General features: G+C 40.1%; 1 protein-coding gene across 2 annotated transcripts; it reads right to left on the bottom strand.

The window, feature by feature from the left end:
* Positions 1 to 444: 444 nt before the first annotated feature.
* On the bottom strand, positions 445 to 14,992 carry pan2 (poly(A) specific ribonuclease subunit PAN2). Of its 2 annotated transcripts, none has more exons than XM_008293716.1 (26): positions 14,916 to 14,992; positions 14,156 to 14,461; positions 13,882 to 14,051; positions 13,651 to 13,771; positions 13,438 to 13,515; positions 13,086 to 13,356; positions 11,648 to 11,993; positions 10,214 to 10,310; positions 9,868 to 9,987; positions 9,651 to 9,770; positions 9,431 to 9,559; positions 9,112 to 9,311; positions 8,873 to 9,021; positions 8,067 to 8,173; positions 7,879 to 7,977; positions 7,666 to 7,754; positions 7,048 to 7,192; positions 6,776 to 6,913; positions 6,642 to 6,701; positions 6,467 to 6,557; positions 6,210 to 6,367; positions 3,810 to 3,953; positions 2,061 to 2,240; positions 1,841 to 1,934; positions 997 to 1,200; positions 445 to 863 (listed from the first exon to the last, which is right to left on the bottom strand). In XM_008293716.1, the coding sequence occupies exons 2-26, from the start codon at positions 14,441 to 14,443 to the stop codon at positions 829 to 831; spliced, it is 3,633 nt and encodes a 1,210-aa protein (XP_008291938.1). In that variant the 5' UTR covers positions 14,444 to 14,461; positions 14,916 to 14,992; the 3' UTR covers positions 445 to 828. The 2 variants fall into 2 exon arrangements, with proteins under 2 accessions (XP_008291938.1, XP_008291946.1); XM_008293724.1 differs by having other exon boundaries at positions 1,009 to 1,200.
* Positions 14,993 to 25,841: the final 10,849 nt, after the last annotated feature.

Raw genomic sequence — 25,841 nt, 5'->3', positions numbered from 1 at the left:
TTCTGGAGAAAGATTGTTGACAATTAGCATATTTAGAAAGCATACCATTACATCTTTTCTCCTCCAACTCCTTTTTCCTCTGTTCTGCACACAAAACGTGCACAGAACTCACTCAAAAAGTGTTGGAAACATCTGAGCCACTTTGTTTCCCGTCTTTTCCAGCACATCAGAAAGAACAGCTGGCAGATTGTGTGAAAAAATTCACTGAATTCAACAGAAAGTTTACTGGATTACAAGTACAAAGTCTACCGTTAGCACAAAGGATTAAACCCAAATTAATAAATCTACTCAAACAGGCATTTCACATTCTGAAATTGTGCGGTAAATGTTTGTTTTAAATGTTGCTGAAGGTTTTGAGCCAATTTGGAATGGCATGAAATCTGAAAGCAGATGTTAATAGGACTTTGCTAGAAATTTCACAGAAGGCTAGGAAACAGATAAGGCTAAATTCACAGTTCAATTTTAATAGGTTTCTCTGAAAAAACACGAGGGGTGGTGTACTTGAAAGACGACTCTCATGTGTTTGTGGAAAATATATTTCCTACTTCCTGGTATCAAACACCAAGTATCTTACAGAGTTCAAGATAAGTTTTTCTTTATTTACATGAAGCAAAAAAAAGACCATAAAAAAAGGGTTCAAAATCATGAAGTATAAATTCATTTCCTTTTTCCAAAAACCCTAAGTAAACATTTTGGTATGTTTAAAACAGTTCCCCGATTCAGTAATGAAAAGTGGACTGTACAGACCTCCATTAACACCGTACACAATGTATAGTATAAAATGTGACACTGGTGGAGAATCGGTGGGAGCGTCGGTCGCGGTGCAGCTCAGAGCCCCATCACAGAGGGAAACACAGCAGCGCCTGTTGAAGGAAACAGAGTGTGTTCAGTCCACTCAGACCGTTTCTGATAACGCCCTCCCACCTAAAACTCAGTATGACATTTTATACATCACTATTAAGTTCAGACTACATCTAATTCAGTGTTCTGTCGTACTTTTTGGGCTACCTTGACCATCTCCAGTGTCTGAATCTGGGACCTTCCAGTCCAGCTGGCGGCCTTTTTCATAGAGTCCCTTCAGGATCTTCCTCACTTCGTCGTTGCCGCCTCCACGACTCAGCTCCAGGTACTTTCTGTACAGCTGCAGCGCTGTGCGTGCATCCTCTATGCTGTCGTGAGTTTCCCCCTGGATGTTGAGGTCTGTGAACACAATGATAAGGACAATCAGGAAAGACTAGTCAGACGATCTGCTAGGAACTGAGAGCAGACCTCTGCCTCAAGGTTGCACTACTGAAGTTAGTGGGTTCATGACGTACGTTGAGCCTAAAACCAGTATTTCATGTCATGAAGGTGTCTCTCTTTGAACCTGCGGGATCACCATGGTAACTGATGCTGTTCAACTAACCTGCTCCAGATGAGGTTCTGGTTAGAGTTTCAGATTTATGTCTGCTGTGAGAAGTGTTTTCCTTTCCCCAACTCAAGTCATCAAGGCGATGATCAAGCTGGGCCAATGTTAGTCAGTCATAGCATGTTTGTCCACTTTAATACATTTTTATATTCTTCATAGTATTCCATTATAACCACCTGTTCCTCTTGTCTGAAGTAGGTGGCACATGATTGGTTAGTTTTGTGCAAAGTAACCTGGCTAACAAAGAAAGTCAGTAACCACCGTCACGATGCCTGTTATCTCTGAGTGGGATTTGAGGTTTTGTCAAGTGAGCTAACACAAAGGAAGCCTGGCTATGTCAAACGTGCTTCGTAGTACAGCCCTGTCTGCTGCTTTTCTGTTTTGTTTGGGTTTTTGGTATCAGTCACTTCCACCTTTTTCACTTTGACTTACCTAGAAAGTACCAAGCAAGAAACCTCAGAGAAATCATCCTCTTGCGTGGCAAATGGAACAGGTAGACAGTGTCAATGACTTGATCTTTCAGAACCTTAAAAACATCAAATAAACAATCTTGAGTCACTGCTGCTCAAACAGAAAATCTGCAGTGAGAAGACTGAAAATGCATTTACAGTGCTTTAAATAAAACATGTGCAGCTGTTGAGAAATTACATACCAGTAAATTAATAACACGGAAGTCCTTCTGTAAGCCATGACCAACGAAGCGAACCCCTGTATCGATGAGGAAGCGCAGCTTCAGGTAGGTGGACTTAAGAGTGGTCAAATGCTTTGAGGAAATTTTTGCATCCAGATCTCCTGGTTTGATTCCAGAATATTGTGTCAAATAGTCGACCACCTGGAAGCACAAACAGTCACAAGAGTTAGTGGTGCGCTAGTTTCGCTTCTCCAGATGTACCTTAATATCATTCTGCTAAAGGGGAACAAAAAGCTCTGGCTCGCTGTTTCTTTAAACCAGTTACAATCATCTTGGTCAGAACTGAGTGAAGGATGCTGTGACTGTGGCTGTGTTCCAAATCACACACTTTATCTTTTTACTTTAAGTATGTACTACAGCTGCTCCTAGAAAGTATGTTGTGTTTAATGCAGTATGCATACAAGTGAGACACACTACTTTGTCATAATATTGTGCCCTAAATTTTACCGTCACAGTCTGTAGTACAAACAAAGGAGTCATTGGTCTGTGTGCTCTCGGTGGCCCAAGCTTGTTTATCACTTGCACGAGACACTGTGACATATGTGAGGTGACTGCAGAGAGGATTGTGGGTCAGTATGGCCTTAATAGCAGGCTGGTCTCATACTTCCAACTAGAGGTAATAGGACAGCATGCATACTGCATCTGACATATTATGTATCAGGAGAGGAGACACTACATCTGTTTCTGGCATACTATACTGTATGGTCGTATGTATATTGGAACGCACCCTGTGTCTCTACACAAAAGGGACAGGGGAAACTTGTTTTGGTGAAACAGTTTCAAAAGCACAAATGAAAACTTTAGTATTAAAATGGCTAACACGCACACACACACACACACAAAAAAATGGCTGCTGAATTTGTAATGAGATTTTTGCAGATAAAAGCAATAAACATAATTTGAGCTAACTGAACTTATTAAAACCAGATGATCTGCCAGCCGTATGTGACTCCTGTAGAACTTTATTCAACCAATATCACAGAAACTCGTGTGAAGTTGAACAGATCAGCACATTCGTCGATATCACTGCTACTTCCAAAGCAAAGTTTTCTGTGTCAGAAAACAGATTAGCATCAGGCTTGAGAGTCCTGTAAGACTAGAGTCTGGGAGTTTCTGATGTGCTGTAACTAGTTTAAGTTCCTGAAACTAAAGTAAGATCAGATTTGTTAGATAGATGAGCTAAATGTAAGATTTACATATTCCTATCATAAATAATGGAACTGCCAGTGACTTACGGTACACAAGAGCAGCAGTTTTATAGGAGTAAAATGAAAAGGTGCTGTACTGCTTTAAGGTTAATATTTACTCTGCAGCTTTCATTAAAGCTAATGAATCAAGACTTCTCTTGTCCATCTGGACACATGAAAAGTAAACAAGCTCAGCAATCTGAGCAGGAAAAGGTAAACCTCTCTCTTCTCATAAATGATGTGCTGCTCAATTCAGAACTTTCCAGAGTTGCTTGAACTGCCTGCAGGTCAAACAAGTGTTTCTCTGTTGAATGAGCTTTTAACAGTTCGTCCTGCTTTCTTTTACTGAGACTCATCAAGTGTATCATTACATCAATGAGCGCATCATCAACAGCAACAAAAGGACAAACAGTCTGATGACAATAAAGCAGACATGATACACGCAGAGATAAGGTGTCATACCTCAATGGTAGTCTTTAAACATTGTTTGTCTTGCTGGTGTTTTCGGTGCACAGTGTCTCACCTGCTCCTGAGTGGAGATGTAGTCATCAATGAAGGGAACCCCTTCGTTGGGCCCCTGACCCCTCACACAGGTGATCCTGGCCACCGACATCTGACTGGGCTTTATAGTGGACTTGGTGCCGTCACTGCGCAGCTCTGCCTCTTCCTGCCAACGAACGCATGGAGGGCTCAAGTTTAGTTAAAGTGTATCAACACAACAAGCTGATTTACAAAAGAACTGATACAAAAGCATCACCACATTGTACTAAATATATTAGAAATTTCAGACCAAACTGACGCTGATTCTGATATTTAAGGCAGTTTATGATATCAATTTTACACAAGTGGCGTCACAAGTTTTCTTCATTCACATCATTTCTACATTTTTGAAACAGTTTGACACCAATACCAGCTGTGTTCTCCTGTTCTCTCTTCCCTCTGACAGTCAGTTGACACATGGCAGTACCAACATAGCCTGTCTCATTTATTACTTGAAAATACACAGGATTACTTTACTCTGCACTGCGTTTTGAGGCCTGTTGACGTGTAGGGAGCTAAAAAAAAAAAACTCCTGTGAAAGCTTGTAAGATCGTATTGTTTGGTTTGTCTTTGAATGTAAAGGGGTTTTTTCTTGATGGAGAAATTCACAGCCGCCCTCTTACAAAGAGATTTTTTGCCAGCATCAAAATAGCGAGAACTGATACTAAAAAAGAAATTCTTCACAGGTTTATTAATTGGGGTTTTTCTTTATTCAAGCATATAATACATTTTTCTTTATCAAAATATCAGAACTAAGATGAAAGTGCATAGTGTTCTGTGAGCGTATGTGAGGTAACACACAACTGTGTGAACCAATGTGTGAACCAATCATGCTTATCGCGGTTCATTCAGAACCAGAGAAAACCTTGTATGTGGTAATCTCGGGGACTGCCTCAACAAGATTCTTGGGATAAGAAAATGTCCCTTGTTATCATATTAAAGTCTTGTTATATTTTACCTTTCAATAAAAATCCAAAAAATTGATGCCATCACTGTTGTTGGCAAAATTTCCTTGTAGCATTTTAAATTGAGATTTTTCATGGTTGTATCACAATACTTCACACACAGTGTTGTCCAGCATCTGTAAAAAATCTGCATAGTTTTCCTTTAAGACGGTATGTTACAATGAAGCAGGCAGAGGAAATGTGTCTTTGTTCTTATAATAATTCTGTTTAAAGGCCAACAAAAGCTAAAAATTACACAAAATACTAGCACCACTGAGTGTTACACACGCGGGTTGTAGGGTCTGCCTTGTCCATTTGTAGACTCCAACATTGGCACGTTTTTATTTATAACGCTTTTCTCGGCCTGCTTCTTTCATACCCTCATAGGTCAGGTTTAACGTAGCCAGGCTCTCTCTGTCTGAGCCGGCTCGACTGAACATAAGACTCCAGTCAGAGAAAATGTGTTTCACAATGGCAGTTATCAACTTTCTTTGTAATGCAGATTTTCTTTACCAGGCTCTGTTCACGCTCACCTAAAGGGGAGCGTTTCACTTTTCTCCCACACAAAATGAACTGATCATGTGCCGCCTACTTCAGTCAAGACGAACAGGCGGTTTTGATTTAAAAAAAACAATGAGGGGTGTAAAAAGTAAAGCAATTACTGTAAATGACGCTAGAAAGGGAAGCTGATCGAAACTGTGAATCGTGTATTTTTCCACGCTCAATGCAGCTGCCTATTTCTAACATGACAGCAGCACATTAGAGCTTTTAAACTTTAAACTTCATTCATTTAAACATCATATTGAAGTAGTCCATTTGGGTCTGACACTGACATAATAAAGGATATGTGGTAATCACTTGAGTATTTGGCTAAATCAAAGCGAAAATGACCTTATTGATTGATATTCACTGTGATAGATACAAGTACACTAAACATGCATACATAAAAAAAGCTATTTATGCAGTATATTTATTTAGATAGCCATGGTAATGTAATGCATTCAGTTTGTGCTACTGCAACTGCACCGCTTCCTTCAGTAGAATGACAAACATACAGCACAACAGGTTTGCAGATATAATGTATTAACTCAGCTGAGAATCTGTATCACTCATAGAGAATCATCAAAAAAAGACTTGGAGTGAGGGAGATGCCTCTGTGATTTAAACAACCAATTTAAATCCCAACCTCGAAACAGAACCTTCTTTGGAGCAGATGAGCTGTGCAGCATCAGTTACCATGGTGATCTAGCAGGTTAAAAGGGAACCACCTCACATCATCCCTCACTCAAACGCTATTCTTGCTTCATAGTACTGCCCTCTGGTTACTGCAGTACTTGTAAACACAATCTCGGACTACTTGCATAATGTTTGTGTGATTAATTTTGTCACTTGAGTGAATGTAAATATGTTGTGCGACAGAAAGACGTAGACACACTCACCTGATTGAGCGTGACAAACTCTGCGTCCAGTCCTACCAGGTCACCAGCCTGCGGCATCTCGCTGACCATGAGGGGGATGAAGGTTGCGTGACTCTTCCTCTGCTTCCGAGCCAACGAGGCCTCCGTCAGCAGCACGCTAGCATCTATGGGATTTTTAACTGGGGGAAAAAAAGGCAAATTACAATAATTAAAACACAAATGACCTGAAAGTAAACCTAAAAGTAAAAAAAATCAAGATTTAATGTCCTGAAACTTACTGCGGAGATCGTATTTGGTATGGTAGTTCCTCTTGGCATAATACAGGATGGCCGGCACTTTCCAGATTATATCAAACTGTGCAGCTTCAGTCTTTGGGAAACCAAAAAAAGATACTTTTTCATGACTGCAAGCATGGGATTTTAGAAACAAAATAATTAGGGGAAAATAATTTACCTTGTCAATTGGTTCAATTAAGAAATCATTGAAGAGGTACCACTGCTGGTGTGTGACTCCCTGAAACAAACATCATTTTAAATGCTCATTCAAACACCAACTGCACTTTGTCAGAACTTTGCAGCCTCACTCACCTCTTTTCTTTGATGGTAGGTCTCACCCACTTTGATGTGGGCGACCAAGTTTCCACCTGTGCGAGCGTCCAGAACGTGGGGCACCGTGACCACCAAGTCGTAGAGAGACGCGCCCTCCGCCTCTTCAGCAGCACTTAACTAGAAGAGACAAAGGAAGCATGTCATTATTTGCATGTAAATCTTGATGCCATGATGATAACTTACAGAGTGAGGCAAAAAAGTTGAAACATTTGTTTAGTCCAGAAATCACTTGAAAACCTAATCTTCCTCACCTCCTCTCCCTCAGGCCAGCTGGTGATCTCCAGTCCTTGACTTTTGCTGATGGACATCTTAAGAGTGAGAGGGATCCAGACATGTCGCAGATCCTCCGCCTGGGTGTCAAAGGTGAAGCCCTCCATGCTGCAGATCTCCTCCCCACTGCACAAAGGTGTATGGTGAAGTGAAAATTAAGTTACAGGACATTTTGGAGACGTTCACGTGATCCATAAAAGAAATCTGTAGCATGCTGGAATTCAAATATTTTAATTTTAAATACATTTTTAAGCAAAAGTAAAAGCATATGATTGTTTCAGCATCTCAGCTCTTTTAATGTGATATTTAATTGATTTGCTTCGTGCTGTGGGGTGTTGTTATAAGCAATGTGAAGACGGATGAAATCATGATGAACATTTTTTTTTACACTTTTTTGTGTTTTATAGATAAAAAAAATCAAGGAAACTGAAGGAAAACAAAACAAAAGTAGAGGCTGTCAGAGCATCAGAGCATAACTTTGCGCTATAAGGTCTTCTTATTTTAGTCTAAATCGCTCTTTGAACACTGAAAAACACTGATCAACAATTAAAGCAATCAACAATGCAGCACTATTTAGTCGATATCAAAAAGAATCTTACTCCAAGCACCACTCAGTGGGCATTGGTGGGGGTTCTTTAGGTTTCGCAGGTTCCATCGCCTCTTTCTGCATGACCTTATTGAAAGCATACTGTGAAAACAGAAAAACAAACATATTATTCACTAATAAAAATGTAAATCATAAATAAACTTTCCACATGTATTTGAAATTTGCCCAGATGTAAAAAAAACAAAACAAAATGGGTGTCTTTTACCTCAGCCTGAACTTTCCAGAATTCTGCCTCTTTGGCGCTGTTCACCTCACAGTTTATGACCAGAACATCAGGTAGACATCTAATGTTGCGTGTTTGCACCTGAAATACAACACAAAAATGTTACCACACTGTAATGTATTGTTTTTAATATGTTCAGCTGCTACATGTAAATAAAAGCTGGAACTCACTGTGGGCTGGTACTTCTCACAGTTTTCACACCAGGCCTGAGTGCTCTGCTCCAGACAGATGCTTTTCTTTAGGATCTCAGCAAAGTCATACTCCTTAATAGTTTTTTCTGAAAAGTAAAAGTAGAATGGATATTTAGTGTCGACAAATATTTCCTTGATCCTCTTTAGCTCAACCTACATTAAAGAGTCCACATTCTGCACATTTGCAGGTTTATGTTTGGGGTCCACCAGAACAAGGTTTAACGTTCAAAAACATCTCATTTCTCATCCTGTACACTGCTGCAGAACCTCTTGTCTGTATGAAGCGCTCAATTTTTCTCTTAAAGGAACCTCACCTGAAAAGCCAGTCTGGTTTGATTGGCCCGACAAGAGTGAAGCAACGTCAGTTATGTACTGTAACCCCAGATCTAGACTATAGAAGTATAGAGATGTAGCCCGAACAGAAGCACTCTGAGTCAGGAAATAACGGTGGACTATGAGGAAGATGCTCATTTTCAGTAAACAGAGGAGAGGGATCTAAAGTCATGTGATGCTCTGACATCATCACTCTTATTTCTATGACACATATTCAGAATGAAGTACTGTAGGTATGAGTGATAAATGGTGTCAATATACAATGTAGCTTCATAGTAGTTTTGAATAACAGATGCTGTTACTGTATAACGTATGGGTATTATGCGTATTGGGTCCAATTATTGGTTTTCTTGATTACCGATAATTGGTATCGGCCCTGATAAAAAAAAAAAAAATACTGGTCAATCCCTGCTATTGATACCTCTCAAAGTGAAAAAGCACCTTAGACTCACCTTGAGAGTTCTGTTCAGGGTAATGCATGGTGAAGAGCAACGTGAGTGAGGAGCGCACCGTTTCCTTGCCACAGCGACACAGACTGCTGTTCTCAACTTCGCAACCAAACAGCTTTCCGATGGCAGACTCACCGGAGGAGCCTAGAGAACTGCAACAAATACAGCACAATGGTTAGATTTCACTTCACTTGTATCTGAAATAGCTTTGTGCCAAAAATACTTCCAGACTCTGTGCTGACCTGCTGCTGGCTCCCCTGTAGGCCTGTGGACCCTCCTGCTCCTGTGTCTCCTGGTGGAGCTGGGTGAGGATGAAGCGGTTCCAGCTTTGGATTAAGCGACCGAGTCTGGCCTTCCCCGTTTGCTCATCTGAATCGGCAAGGATGAGGCCCAGAGCTGAGGCTTCAGGGATGGTGCGAAATGCCCGGAGGAAGTTGCTGGCCTTTAGTGAGGAGATGGGAGAGGTTGCATTGAGAAATCAACATGGCAGATAAAACACCAAGCGCTTTGCTCAAGAGATTCACTTATTGTTATCTAGAAAAACAGCAAAAAAACAGCTACCTGACATGGATCTCCTCGTGACAAATCCAGCATATGGAAGAGGAAACCGAGCTCACAGGCCAAACAAAACTCCTTCTGGCACAAATGATTCTGCACTAGACAACGGATTGGTTCCAGGAAATATAATACCTATTGTGCCAACACAAAAAGCAGAGATCAACAACTATTAAATGATCTCTCCCAATTAATTCTATCCTAATAAAACACTTGAGTTTCTTACCTGGATCATGCAGTTACAATACGCGTTGGGAATGTGCGGCTCCAGGCCAGCGAACAAGGTTCGGTTGTAATGTTTGAAGTCAAAGTCCTCTAGTCCAAGTTTGGAGTATTTAATTGTCACCTGAAATTTCAGTAGTCAAAATTACTCCTACACAGCAACAGCAAACAAACGAATATAATAATCAACCAAAACTAGAATGAAATAAAACACGTCCAACCTTTCTGTACTTTTTGGGCACCATGTAAAGGTGTGGTTCTTCATCACGGCCAATTGGTGATTCAGGGACCTGGTTGTAATTGTCATAATCAAGCTCCACATCTTTAATTTTATAAGGAACCTGAAACCAAAACACAAAATAGATTTTAAATTGGTGAAATCTGTGTAAGAACATGACACCGAAACTAGAAAAAATGTTTGTGCAAGCATGAAGTGGAAATTACACAACACTTAAATTGTAACCAAGGTAGGATCTGTAGAAATGTGCTTGCACAGCTGTTTCAAAATGTAGGACTTTTGCATAAAGGTCAATTAAAGGTAGCTCCGATGTATGTTTCTTCACATGCCTGGTTTCGAGGACGTGTACGAGGATTTGCTGCGTAACCGATGAATCCAACAGTTTTCATAGTGCGCAGGATTTCTGGGTCCACGGGAGGAGCTCGTCTGTAAGAAAGAACCTTATTCTTAGATTGAATCCTTTCTTAAATAGCAACAGTAAGGAAAAACAAAAAAGGGAAACAAAAGTCTTGAGACAGTCTGTGACATATTTCACAGACAAATACAAAAAAGCTGTAATGAAAGGTGTTTTCTTGCTGGTATAATACTGACTACCAACAAGTTGTTTTCTATTTTTGTCTCACATGAAAAAAAAATAGGTGACATGGGGAATCTGCAGCTCTGACCTATTACCATGGGGCACAATCAAACAATCTTACCACTGCTTGTGATGAATTCACTATTGCTGTTATATATCATTTCATCGCCCAGTATCAAAAAATGTGTCAAAAAGTACTGACGCCTTTTTCAACATCTTAATTAAAACCTTTTTGTCTCTACAAACCCTTTTCTTTTTGAACAAATGAAGCCTGAGTTGTAAATGTCGTTTAAGCCCAAGAATTTTGTGTAATAGCCATAACTGTTATTCCACATGAACCTTCAGTACTTGACAGATTTAAACACTATGTGCTTTGAACACGTCTGTCACAGCGGTACGTGCATCCAGAATTAATTATCGTACAAAACTCATTTTTTAAAGAAATGCACAACCATGACTACGGTCACCTCATATGACCTGTTTGTCTGTAATCTTTCCTCTCCTTCCCATTCACGGCTTTACTTCTTCCACAGGGGAAGTAAGTAATGTGGTTCGGGTGTAAGTGACATACTGATGTACACTTACCTTAAAGCAATACAGCTAACAACTGTTAGGTGATGATGTAATGTAGAATGTGTCTCGATTTGGTCACTCCAGCTGCACGATTTTATTGTGGCATAAAGAAAACCACTGACATCACTTTCAGAGATAGGTTTTCCAAGTATGACAGCAGAACAGAGAAATTAACAAGTTCCAGACTGTCACCTAATATGCTTATGAAGGATGAGATCATACATCTCTATTTTTCACCCCGCTATTGTTTTTGTTGTGGTTTCATAATATACAGTCACACCACCATTTGGAAGTCAACAATGCATTCGTGTGTCTCTCAATTCTTTCCAACTTCCCTTTTTGTCAAAGAGATTCAGCCCCAAGCACACTGGTTCCTGTTCAAGATGTAAATCTTAAAAAACATGTGATAATTATGTAGTTTCATTTTCAACAAAGGCTGAATAATTACCCAAATCAGCTGAAATAGTCATAGCGTGTTTGTTAAGGAGCTGCTTTTAGCCTTTGACGCATCAGTCTCAAAGTCGAGCATTTCCAGCAGCAGGCCAGTGTATGTAGGACTTATTAAATAACTATAGTAGCCATAATCAACTTTTACTAGTTGTGATTGTGTTACCTAGGGCTGGGTGTAGCCAGGGCGGTGGGCCAGTCAGACAACAGCGGCTCAGTGCTTGTCAGCGGCATGGGGATGAGGGAGAGGGGCAGCAGGTCGTGATTCCAGTCCAGCTGAGGTAGCGTGTCCACAAGGCAGGGCAGAGCAAAGTCTGTCTCCCGAGAGTAGTCATTGAACGAAACCTCCGGAGCATCAGACCAGAGGTGCACACAACCCCCCGAATCCCCAAAGGCCAAGGCTTGTTTACTGGACGACACGTCAAAACTCATCAGCAACTGGCCCACTGTGTTGACGTGAAAAATGTCTGCCACGTTGGCAAGACCAGTGGGCTCACAGAACTGACATTGACCTGAATAAAAATACAGGATTTGAAAAATTAGAGCAAAGCTACCGATATTTAGGAAACAAAATACATTTTGGGTCATTCCATCTCAAATCATCAAATTTTTAGAACAATTTCTGCTTGGGCATCTCTGATTGGCATGAAATGTTAGAACACAAAATATGGATATTTATAAAGATATTTTTGATAATATTTAGTTCCTGAGACACTGTCATCCAAACACAGCCTCTGTGTTTGTGTGATGTGTCAGTGTGCAACAAAATGTGCTGTAAGTTGGCCGAATGGAAATTTACTTATTTCAGAAAATACTTGAAATATAAATCTAAAAATTCACAGATTATATTTTAAATATCCACATTTCATGATAAAATAAAGTGTCAAGCAAATCATAACTGGTTGAGGAAAATGCCTTTAATGATTTGAGATGGCATAACCCAACGATGTTGCATGGTGCATGTGACAAAGCTCTTGAGTCTAAATACTGGAACATCTATCTAACATACAGCCAAGTGAGAAATTAAAGAAAAAACCTAAACCCTTTAATCTTATAGTGAGGGGATCTCGTAACTATTTTAGGGTTCGATTGTTCCTTCTTAGAGGGGAGGATCACAGCAAATCACTACCAAGATCACCTTTAACCTATGATGAAACAGTCTCTTCCAGGATGATAATGTCACGATGGCAAGCTCGCACTGAATAGTTAAGATGAAAATGAGGATTTGTTATGGTTTTCACAGTCACCAGATCTCAACCTAAATAAACATCTATGGGAGATTTTGGATTGAAGGGTTTAACAGTGCTCTCTAGCACCATCAACAAAACTCCAAAATACGAAATATCTTTTGGAAGAATAATGTCCAATCCCTTCAGTAGAGCTTCAGAGGCTTCTAAAAACACATGGTCCAACATCTTACGAAGACACTTTGTTTGTTTTATTTATTTTGTCACTTGTCTGTATTTAGATAGCAGTTCCACTGCTGTGTGATGCTAAAATACAAACTTTATTATCATAAAAAATCAAGTGCCACATTTATTGAAAAAACTCTCCCAACAAACTAGCTAAAAAATGTATAATGACCTGAAGTCCCTGGATAATACCTGTTTGAGAGATGATCGCCAGACGTGATGTGTAGGTGGGAATGAAGCGTAGAAAGAGGGGATCCACATGCACCTGAAGAGGCGTAACAGCTCGCATCATGCGGAGGTCATATACCATGAGGAAACGGTCGCATGCCATCCCGTTCAGTCCTCGGCTGGAGAAGCCGCATGCAGCCAGAAGGTTTCCATGAACATCAAAGTCTGACAGGCTGCCGGAGAATGCATCAAACTCATGTTCCATCTTGAAGCTGCGCAAGTCCCGAAGGGTTATCTTGTTTTAAACAGAGGGTGAAATTAAAAGTTGTGTAAACCAGACAAACATCCAAAACTCATATTGTCAAATCAGTCTTACCTTGCCAGAAGTGTGTCCACAGAAGAAGAAGCGACTGGTCTGACGCATTATTGCCACCCCAGGTACCTCAACATTGAACTGTCAAGTGCACAAGCCAATTAAAAGTCAGTCACTTGCTGTTAATGATCGTATTCTCATATAATATGGCAAGCTATGTCATGTATGGCGTTGTGGCACATAGGTAGATAGGACAATGTAATCCCAGTGTCTCACTTTTTGAGTTTCTTGAACAGTATTCAAGTCAAATTCAACCGCGTAGTTTTGCAATCCGCCCATCAGCAACGTGTTGTTATCAGTCATGAGGAGACTGTGCATATCAGCTCCCTCATCCATCCTGGAATGCACATAGTCATAAACTTTCATCAATTAATTCAATTTAAAAAATCTGAATTTCACAGTTGCAGGTTGTTTACAATCAATATCAGCTAATGTTTTGTAACTTACGGATAATCAAACATGACAAGACCCCCACGAGTGTAGCACTTGAGGTTGCATTTAGAAAGGAACAACACGCCTGTTTCCAAACTCTGAATGTGTCGAATGTCATCCGCTCCATGTACTTGGAAAGAAGAATAGCGGCCCATTGTGGGCCCAAAGAACGACGTTGCATGACCCTAAAGAGAATAAGTAAAGGAATACCACAGAAGGACTTAGCTGAAAAGTATTTCAATGATTGGTAAATTAGAAATCTACACTCCAGCATGATCAAAACTCTCACTCTGTGGTTTCCCATCCAGAGCATTTCCTCCTGAAGATCAAAATGTGTTGCAGTAACTGGGATGCCAACTTCTGAAACCACACTGTGCAGCTCAGAAAACATCCCCTCCATCAGATGCACAGGCTCGGGGACTGTCACAGCCAGCCCCTCTGGGTCCAGCTCCACACCCTGCAGCAGGTTTGGGTTGAGATGCGGATCCATGGAGGGCTCCAGTCCTGCGTCCAGAGTCCCGTGAAGGCTGGGTGAATAGTCACCCATCCCGGCGTCGAGACCGTCAAAGTTCATCATGGAAACAGCTAATTCAACCTGCAGGACAATTACTATTGTCAACGATAATTCCACCAATGCTTATTACTATATTCATTTTAAGTACTGCGTCTGATCATGTGAGCTGAAGTTTCGGGCCATATCTTGAGTCTTTCTACCTAAATGTTAGCCTTGGTTGTGCAAACAGTAGCCCTTGAAGCTAACGCTAGAGCCAACAGCTATCAAAAACCCCCAAAGACGACGTTGTAGGACTCATTACTGAGTTGTATGCAGGATCCTAAGCTCATAATTCAAACCATCAGTGTCCGATAACTTGGTGAGCTAGCGGTTGCTAGCTGTGCTAGTTTAGCTAACGTTCGCAGCGCTGCGGACCTTTGTGGCTAATGTGAGCTGCACATGTCAGTTTTGCAACCCAAACAGCTGTTATACTAAAGAGTGTGGGTCATTTCGTTTAAGCGTAACTTATAGCTCTTGATATAAAGTCTTCACCGACCTATTCTTGAAATGTTTCACCGCACAGGAGTCCATGCTCACTTCATTCACAACAATAACACATATTCAACAACATTTCCGCAGCAAACAGTGTTGCGTTCAAGAGCAGCGCGGCAGCTCCAGCAATGCGCTTCTTCTTCTTCTTTGGGTTTCTGCGGCAGCTTGCATCCTGAATGTCGCTCTGCTGCCGTCTGGTGCAGTGACTTAATGCTCCATGTGTCCCCAGCTGTGTTGTGTTTGTGATAATCTCGTTTAATTTTCAGTTTACAGTATTCTTAAGACAAAACTTTTGTACTTTATTGTCATAGCATATTACAAAAATGTATTTAAAAAATTCGTTTGATTTGAACTGAACTTCTTGATTGTGTAATTTGTTTGTTTGTTTGTTTGTTTGTTTGTTTTACAAGTTTGATCATATCACTCATCCCAGTTGTATCCTGACCAAGCCCGTATCACTAAACGAGCAAACTGGGGCCATGGAGGCATCAATTCAATTCAAATAACTTTATTTATCCCCTAGGGGCAATTCAAAGTTCAAATCATAAAGTCCTCTATATCTGACATTATTTGGAAAAAAAAAAAATGAGAATACTGGGTGAAAGCTGACATTATTCGTAAATTAACTTACTAGTCGATTGACAGAAAAAACAAATACCAACTGTTTTAATAATCATTTATAGTCATTTTTCAAGCAAAGATAAACAGTCTCATGTTTCAGTTTCACGAAAAATATCAATATTTTAAATAATTGCTAGTTGCAGCCTAATAAAAATGTTTAAGCAATATATAAACTTAACTGATAAAGGCTTTACAGAGTGACTTTAGATTAAATAACACAAACTAAAGAAAAACAGACCTGCAAAAGGGATCGTTTCTGTGGCTCTGGACAAAAACGAATCTGAAAAATGAATTGTGTTCACTGTGGACGTCAAGACTGACTAATGTTCGCAGTCAACAGCAGTTTTTTAAACTGAATCATTCCTTCTGAACCAAGTGGTTTAATTGCTTATCTCAATATTTTCATTTGACAGTGATAATTGTGAACACATTGCATGTATAGAAGCAGCACTGATGTAATCCAGGGTTTTGCAGAACTTTCCAGGAGTTATGTTTTGGTAAATTGGAAGCCTGCTATGTGTACAAATCGGTACTTAAAAGCATGGTTAATTGGAGTCCACAATTTTGCCCCCACATCAGACAAATCTGGCCCTGTTTTAATGAATATGAAAATACTTAAGACATAAGCATCTTTTTTGGCCCATAGAAGACGAAGAAAAAAGTATTAATTTTCCCATAAAACTAGTAAACTATTTTTTAGAACCTCTGTCATTTGTTCAGTGTCAATCTAAAGTAAAGGTGAAAGCTATCAGTTTTCTCCACCTTTACTACTGTTACAAATAAAAACTTCCAGCTCATTATAAACAAATGACTGCAACCCATTCATTCGTCTCTTCCGTTTAGTGCACTAAATTAGTCAGTTATCTTCACATCTACGTACACTACCACTGTCCAAATAATACAGAACATAAATGGGAAAGATAAAGGAAGTATGGCAACATCTTATATCTTCCCTTATCGCTTTCTTTCTCAGAAAAAGAAAAAAACAACATTCGGTTGAAATGCAAAGGTTTTTCTCTAGTAGAGGCGAGGGGCAGATCGCAGGCGCAGATGGAAAGTTTGTCCAGTCTGTGCGGAGTCTTCAGCCCATTACCGTCCTGAAACGTCAAAGGTTACTCTCACTTCCTCGGCGCACCCGGACAGCTATGAAACTTGAACATGTCAATCACGTTTTTAAGTTACCGGCTGTCACTTTTGCTGTTGTCACGCACACCTAGTTGTAAAAATAAAAAAAATTTAAAAAATAAATTAAAAATAATAACGAAAGGAAGAAAGAAACTATTATATTATTATTATGATTGTTAATAACAATGTCATTTATTATTAACAATTATCATTAGTGGTCATTATATACAATTATTGTTATTATTCTTCATAATAATAATAATAATAATAATAATAATAATAGGGGTCTTGTGAAGAACTTATAAGGATGTTGATTCAAGCCACTTAACATGATTGGAAAACATTTTTAAAAGTAGAGGGATGTTCAAACGCTTCACTTTGTTTAGCCTATTTTGAGTGTTGTCATGACACCAAGACGACAATAAAGTACTCACTTTGACTGTCTGTTTCTCTTACACGCCATATCTGATTCTTCCTGTTTGTGCATACCATGAATAATTAAGAGTCCTGCTCATGAACTCACCTGAGGGATGCCGAGGAAAACCCTGCACTGAGTCACTCTGATAACTATGATGTGATGCAGTGATGCGCAGTTCCCATCCAGGACGCTTAAATACTACCAGGACGCAACATCATCCACAACATCCAGCGCTCACCGAGAGGACAGCACAACTCACAGGACGCAACTCACTGAAACCCCACCATGGATTTTTCTTTCGCGACTTTTGCTGCTCTTTGCGCTCTTTTCACGGCTGCACTTTGCGCCCCAGTAGAGCCCCAGGATGCATGTGCGGACGTGCGGAGCAGCTCTGTGGCGTTCAATGACATTGCCAGGACTGTGTCACTAAAGGTAAGGAATGCAAAGTAATGCAAGAAAATCTGGAATTTAAAGACTTTGTTCTCATAAATAAACTGTTTTTAAAGTGTTTTGATACTCTTGTATATTTACTGTAAATGAGCAGTTGTTGCTCTTGTATTTTACATAATGCAAATGTCTCTTTCTAAATGGTCCGTAGGCGCGAAATGGGTCAACAAGTGTGGGAAATTTCAACACCTCCCTGGCTTGGATGGACGCCAAAGATATGTGCGACCCTGGGGCCCTCAAGCAGACATCCACGGTGAGACCAGCAGTACAAGACATGTCACCTTAACTAAAGACAAAGTTTACTGATCCCTGACTGGGGGCATTCACCCACTATAGAAGTTAGAGGAAAATTGAGCATGAAAAAACAAAGCATGAAAAAAAAAAGACAAAAATAACATAATAAAGACTGTACATCTTTTACTTGTACAAATATGTCAGGATGGATAATAGTACCTATAATAAGACACACATGGTGTTAAGAATTGCACTTAGAATTTTTTAAAGAGTAAAGAGTTGCATTATGTTATAGTCATGTTGGAAAAATCTGCCTGCTGAAGAAGCAAATGACCTGCCATGAATGTCTATCATATCAGTGGCAAAAATGATTGCAGTATATAAAAACACAACCTGACCATAATGTGATTTTTCCTCAGCCATGCACTGGGAAGATCTTCAACCTCTTAAGGAGCTACATTGCTTTGGTGGAGCAGGTTTCTGGATTCCAAAGCTGTAAATTTGGAGAAGATGTGAAGCCAGCGCTCAACAAGCTGTACGAAGACATGAGTAAATGCATGAAATCCATTGGAGACGGGAAGCACGAGAAGGTAAGCTCAGCTGACTGAGATAAATGTTGCAATTGTTCAGCAATTTAAGTATTTAATCCCAGTGCACAAAATACTGACTGGTTCGTTCTGCTTCTACAGGAGCCCCACGAGAGTAAAAAGGTGCCTGCTGAATACTGGGAGGAGGCTCCCCTGTGCCACTACACCATGGACAGACTCTTCTCCTTCTCCATCTTCACTGCTCGTGTATTTGCCGTTGGTGATCCGACTCGTCACAATGAAGGCTCAGCTCAGAAATGCATGTAGAGCATCACTGGTTGAATGAGCATCCTTGGTTTGATCACATTGATCAAAGTATGTAGCTGATAATGTCGCTGCAGCAATGTTGACACTCTTAATAGTGCCATGGAATATTTTGGAATAATGTATTTCCAAAGGCATAATGACCTAATATATTTATTCAAATAATATTTATTCTATTTATTTGTTGATATTTATAGAAATCAGTTTTGTATTTATCTCTGTCTTTCTGTTCATACAGAATGAATTAACTGGTCATAATAAATAAGCTTCCTCAAATCACCCAGCGCTGTGGTTCATAAGTAATGTCCTAGTATTTTTTAAGGGAGACTGCTTTTCCACAGAAAACAATCACTGAGAAAAGTTATGAAGTTACCTGTACAGAGGACCTCCTCTTTTCTTTTCTTTGAGAACTTAAGAAGGAAGCTGTGCTTTCCTAAAATATTCCTGCTGCTCTTCTGAGATCCACAACTTCCTGCTTGCTTCCTCCCAGTCAGTCTGTCTGTTACAGCTGATTCGCTCATTCATGTTTCATCATAGTAGGATGAGGCAATGCTTAGCCAGCAGTTATTCACAGCAAAAAAGGAAGGTGTCACATTTAAAGGGGAAGAGGAAGAAGCAGGGAGCGCACCGGATTGCTCAACAAGGAAGTGTCCTCTCTGAGTGACTTAATATCTGGATTGTTTTAATGTCCTTCTATCAAGTCTTTGATGGTAAAAACTCCAGAGTTTGGAAAAAGAAATTATTTATTTAGCACCCATAATCAAACTTCACAAAGTAGTTTACAAGAAAGGCAAGAACAGTGTGGGAAGTTCAGTGTGTGTAAAAAGTATTCACTCCCGTTGGACTTGTGACAGTAAGAGAAGAGAAAAATAGGGTCAAATCAGATGCAAACGCAAAACAGAATAAAAGCACAGATAAAAATAAAAACAAAATAACATAAGAAATATCGCAGCATTTCAGCTGTGAAGCAGCCAGACACCTTGGTTGCTCTATAATGCTCAGTGAGAAGGAAAAACAAACTGTTAGAATTGAAATTTCATTGTTGAATTTAGTGTCAGAGGGCTGCAAGGCGCAGTTGGTAGCACTGTTGCCTCGCAGCAAGAAGGTTGCCGGTTCGCGTCCCGGTGGGGGCACCGGAATCTTTCTGCGTGGAGTTTGCATGTCCTCCCCACAAGGTCCGAAAACATGTTGAGGTTAATTGGTGATTCTAAATTGTCCGTAGGTGTGAATGTGAGTGTGCTTGGTTGTCTGTCTCTAAGTGTAGCCCTGTGATAGACTGGTGACCTGTCCAGGGTGTCCCCTAAGTCGGCTGGGATAGGCTCCAGCCCCCCCGCGACCCTAATGAGGATTAAGCGGTGTATAGATAATGGATGGATGGATTTAGTGTCAGAGCAGTTGGAAAGCTGTATAACAAGGGTTTATTGTTGCGTGAGCATGAAAAGCAACATGCTCGGTAGTATGAGTATACAGTGTAAATGTGGCAGGTTGATGCAATAAGGAAATTCAAAGGGTTACAGTAAGTCACTGGGGAGATTTTACGATGTTATTTATGAGTGCTGCAAGAGCAAATATGTAAAAAAAAAATTAATCTGAGAAATGGTCTTTCTGACATTTAAGACATGCACTGATTAGAATAGGGAAGCATAGCAACTGTTGAGGCTGGTGGGAAGGGTGTGTTAAACTGTTGACCCGATTAAGCTAAATTATAAATCAAAGGATCATCAGCTACATCAGGGCACATTCTCTGGTCTGGGAAACTGAAATTTGTGTCAATTCCAATGGGCTTCATCCTCAGGGAACCATGAACAGGTGACCTAAATTTAATGAAAAATCCATCCAATAGGTTTTGAGATATTTTACAAAAATCTAACGTGTCACCCTCAAGTTGGAAAAGTGAATGTACAAAATGTAGTTGTTATGAGCCATCTGGTCCTTGTACAAACACAGTAACAAAGTCAAACATGTTCATGGTGCGTGTTAGACTCCGCCAGGTTCTCCAATCCAGTTTGTAATAGTTAAAGACAAGACGTCAGGGTGCAGCCAGGTAGAGGAGGGTGTCGGGTTTGCAGGCCTCAGAGTTGCATCTCTGCTTTTTGAGGACAACGTGGTTCACCACCGTCATTGGGCCGTGACCTGCAGCGCTCACTGAGGCAGTTTGAAGCAGAATGCGACAGTCAGCACCTCCAAATTCAGGGCCATGATTCACTGGTGGATTACTTAAAGGTTGAGCTTGGTCGTTCATTCATAAACTCGGAAATCGCAGCTCATTGCCTATATAATATAAAATGTCCATATGAAAGTGTGATTCAGCAAGCCTAAGTTTTTCCAGGTGTCATACATTTAATCCATCGTTGATGAGTAATGTGCATTACATCACCTCTTTATTTAATTTTCTGTACAACACTCATATGACTCGGAAGCAGCATGTTATCAGAGTGCCAGTAACAGATTGCGTGTGTTTGCTTTTGTTCCCTGTGTATTATTAACTCACCTTCTCAGAGATGTTGCACCAGTCTTTGTTTGTCCTATCATAGCCTAAAACCTAAAAATTGAATTTCCATGCTTGACTTTACAGCCCCCAGCCTGTTATTCAGAGAAACTTGACAAATTAGTTTAAACTCAACTCGGTGCCACTACTGCCGGGTGGTGCAGACTTTTTTATTTTGGAGCTTTTTTACAGTACAAGCCTGTCGTATTTTTACTTTATTATAAGTTTGCTCTAAAAGGAATTGTGCATAATATTACACATTATGCACAATTCTCAAAATTCACAAAACTCCTTTTTCCCCCGAGCCATCAAACGGTTCAACTCTGAGCTCGGGGGGAGGGGGAGGAGCAGCAAGCGGGGAGAGGGAGGGAGCGAGGGGTGAGGAGTGAGGACAATGGGGTGAGATCGAGCATCATGCTCTATCATCGTACTGTATGGAATATTTTAGCCCTTTGGCAAATTTTATTTATGTATCCAGTGTTATTTTTATTATTTAGTATTATTATTATTACTATTGTTGTTGTTACTGTTGTTGCTGATGCTGTGTTGGTGTTGTGTTGTTTTTCTAGAACAACAATTTCCCTGAGGTTTACACCAAAGGGATCAATAAAGTTTTATTTTTTATTCTATTCTATTCACTTCCCTTTTTCAGAGCGTTACATTGCTGCTATTACGGTACTGTGGGTTATAATACTTGCTGATTTTTACAAGTGTATTCATTTATAAACAGCCGTTTTATGTTGTAGCTGTTAGATGAAGCTCATTTGAACTACTTCATACACTTATGGGTAATTATACTATACCCATCACATTTTACAAAGTGATTACACTGTATACATAAAATCTGAATCTGTGTCTGTGTGGGTGAGGAGATGTCCATCGCACCATGCTTTACAGTGAAGGTTATAGAGAAGTAAAGAAAAAAATACAACAAAAAAACTGTGTGAGAATTTTCAGCGAGCACCTAGTCATACAGTGTTTAAACGTGCTTCTAGTACACTTTTTTTTTTTTTTTTTTTTAAATGACAGGGAATTAATCTCTTATCATGCACTATTCGGACAAAAAAAAATCTGTCTGGGCTCAGAGCTTATGAGCAGTTTTATGTTGTTAAAATATTTAACCCAACAAACGTATTTATGCCTTTTTGACCATGGAGCAATAAAAAAAAAAACATTTGCCTCTGTTCTCTGGTTGCAGATGGTCTGAGGCAAGTTCACTCCTTTCTCTCCACTTGGAATTTGCCCGTAAAACACTCGGTCGAACAGAAACCACCTGCCCTTCATGAACATCATGTGCACACCAAAACCGCAGATGAGGAAAATTCAATGACACATGATCAAGGGGAGAGAATACCTTGACTGTTGGGAGAGGAAGTTGGCACTAGTGGCACAGAAAGAATCTCACTTTAACCACAGTGCTGCCTAGACAAGCTGAAAGAGGACCAATGTGACCCACAACAGGTTACCAGAGTACAAATCCATAAGTTTAAGACCAAGAACAGCACAACAAAAACGAGACAGAAGATGGCATTCTGACACACCAACAGTCTGAGCTCAACCAAGCAGCAGCTGAAAAAGAAGCTCCTGAGATTAAATAAATAAATAAATAAATAAATACATTTAAATCCTCCAAGGAAAGTTTTCGGACGAAATAAGCATGACCACTGAGGAAACCAGAAGAGAGAAAAGGACTGGCTAGCTGCCACCACTTAAACAGTGAAACAGAGAAGGTGAGATGAATCTCCATGACGACCTGACTCCAAACTCCAGCAGGGACAGGCCCGTCCAGAGGTCACAGATTATCACCTCCACTGACTCCAGTGCAAAATATACTCATAAAAATTGGAAAGATTTCTAATTTTATGGTCATTTTGCTAAACAAAAAAGAAACAAAAACAAAAATGATCCCATATACTTAAATATTGAAGCTCTGCATGATAGCGTACGTCGGTGCAAATTCTCAAACAATGTAGCGAACAATAAAGCAAACTTGTCGAGTCTGTAACGCAGTTTTAGTTGCAACATAAGCAGATTACAAAAAAGAAATGGTTCAAGTAAAGCACCAGGAACTCAAAACTGCAGATGAACCACTTGCAGGTTGGCCACCCCAGTGAAATAATGTGTAGGCAAATGTAGCACGGAACTGTCCATCCATTATCTACACACCACTTAATCCCCACTAGGGTCATGGGGGGCTGGAGCCTATCCCAGGTGACTTAGGGTGAAGGCAGGGGACACCCTGGACAGGTCACCAGTCTATCACAGGGCCACACTTAGACACAGACAACCAAGCACACTCACATTCACACCTACGGACAATTTAGAATCACCAATTAACCTCAGCATGTTTTTGGACAATGTGGGAGGAAGCCAGAGAACCCGGAGAGAACCCACGCTGCATGGAGAGAACATGCAAACTCCACGCAGAAAAATCCCAGACTCCCCAACTGGGATGCGAACCTGGGATCTTCTAGCTGCAAGGCAACGGTGCTAACTGCCAAGCCACCTTAGCAAGGAACTAGATTTTTGGAAATATATGCCTATTTGTGCACTACATGAACTGTTCGAGTCATTTTAGTAATNAGGGGACACCCTGGACAGGTCGCCAGTCTATCACAGGGCTACACTTAGAGACAGACAACCAAGCACACTCACATTCACACCTACAGACAGTTTAGAATCACCAATTAACCTCAGCATGTTTCTGGACAATGTGGGAGGAAGCCAGAGAACCCGGAGAGAACCCACGCTGCATGGGGAGAACATGCAAACTCCACGCAGAAAAATCCCAGACTCCCCAACTGGGATGCGAACCTGGGATCTTCTAGCTGCAAGGCAACAGTGCTAACTGCCAAGCCACCTTAGCAAGGAACTAGATTTTTGGAAATATATGCCTATTTGTGCACTACATGAACTGTTCGAGTCATTTTAGTAATAAAGTTTTATACGCGCATTGGCCGAGCCAATTCATGTTGAACAATAAGATGTATGAATCACGTGATAGCTCGAAAGGTAGCTCTGTTGTTTGGAAAAGCGTACACTCAGTGTCCTGACACACTGGAGTTTGTACAAGCTGCACAAACACAATAATGCACCATGATGAAAAATGATTACATCTGAAAAGCAAATTTGCAAAAAAACGACCAATTCTCAAACTCACAGTAGGTCAGACAAGTTGCTGTGAGAGAGACGATTTTCTTATGTGAAGTAATATGAGCCCTACTTTAAAAAAAAAAAAAAAAAAGCTTTACAGAGAGCTGCTCCAAATGTTTTCATCTGAATTTTTGCAGTCATGTGTCATAAAACATATAAAACCATGCACTAACTGTTTCAAATGATAATTTACAAGGTAAATGACAAATATCAGTTTAGAGAGAAAAAAATCATCCTGTAAGTTGCTCTTTAAAGGGATATGTCTGTTAATATTCTATATTTTTGACCATTAGTGCAGCACGTCATTCTGTTTTCCGACTTCTTTGTGTGACAATCAGCAGAAAAGACAAATCTTGAAATCTTCAGTTTCTTAAAAGAGTCAATAATTTTCTAGAACAACTCTATTTAAAAAAAAAAAAAAACAATGCTCAAAGAAGAGTAAATAGTAGGTTTGCTTGGGACTTTCTATCCAGGAGTGGATTTTGCTCTTTAACAAGTATTTACGTCAGCAGGATGATGTGCGGGACTGATGCCAAATAAATGTCAAAACACAATGTTTACGGTAACAAAGGAACTTGTTCACCTGGGTAATTGTGTGGCTCATTGATGGGTTTAAAAAAAACCAAAAAAATGGCACATTGATATTACCTTTAAGGGCATTGGCTACAAAGGTAATATTTGTTAGTGGGATACACAAATGTAAAAACTACAGGACATCACAAGACATTTTAAAGGTACTTTCCCCAAAAGGTTTCAAACCACTTTTGAACGAACCACTATATGCAACCACTCAAGCTGTTGGCATGGAATGAACAAATAAAAATACCATTTCACTGCATCTTCAAACAGTGATAGAAGTACGCTGACCTTTTACACCACACCGCAACACCACATTGTGGAAATAATTTGATTTAAGAAAGCAGTATGGAGGAAGAAGTGGAAAGGTATTAGCATACTTAATATAGTTTAATATACTTAAAAGCACAAAAACTCATTTTAGAATAATATATATCATATTTGCGGATTGTAATTGTTGGTGCAAATCACTTAGATTTTGCAGCAGAAATGACTTGCTGCTAGGTGGCCTGTGACGCCCCTAAATAAAATCTCATATGAACTTATTAAAACACATTTTTGTTCATTATTTTTTAGGATTTTTATTTGTTTATTTTTAAACTTAACCTGCATGGGAACAAACAGCCTCAACTACAGTTATGGTGTAATACAAATAGTAACAGTAAATACTTGTCTTTAAATTGCAGATGCCATAATTATTCACCTTTGTGCTTGTGGGGCTTCAGCTACTGAAACTGTTGCTAATAGGCTAAAAGCTGAACTGAAAATCGGGGAAAACTCAGTGTACATGGACCCCGTTTTTGTCTGACTTTTAGGTAATTATATGGGAATTAACAGTGATGCTAAACTGGTGCTTACGTTTACTGGGAATTTCTTGGACAACAACAGCTCTTCGCAGAAACCAGAGCAGTTTCCGCCCCCCCTCACCTGCTCACCTGCCGCCGCTGCTGAGGACCAGGACCGGCTGGAGTTTTGACAGAGGAACCAGCTTCACGCTAACGAAGGCGGGGTTAAAGA

This window comes from Stegastes partitus, unplaced genomic scaffold (genome assembly GCF_000690725.1).
Source record: "Stegastes partitus isolate 25-593 unplaced genomic scaffold, Stegastes_partitus-1.0.2 Scaffold20, whole genome shotgun sequence".
NCBI lineage: Eukaryota > Metazoa > Chordata > Actinopteri > Pomacentridae > Stegastes > Stegastes partitus.
This window is presented reverse-complemented; position numbering and strand designations above follow the sequence as displayed.

Excerpts from the sequence above, each read along its gene's own strand:
- pan2 (XM_008293716.1), bottom strand. The coding sequence starts at position 14,443 with ATGATGAACTTTGACGGTCTCGACGCCGGGATGGGTGACTATTCACCC. Across the intron at positions 9,771-9,867 it reads TGCCCAAAAAGTACAGAAAG|GTGACAATTAAATACTCCAA; the intron begins GTTGGACGTGTT and ends CTGAAATTTCAG. Across the intron at positions 6,558-6,641 it reads TAATTGAACCAATTGACAAG|ACTGAAGCTGCACAGTTTGA; the intron begins GTAAATTATTTT and ends GGTTTCCCAAAG.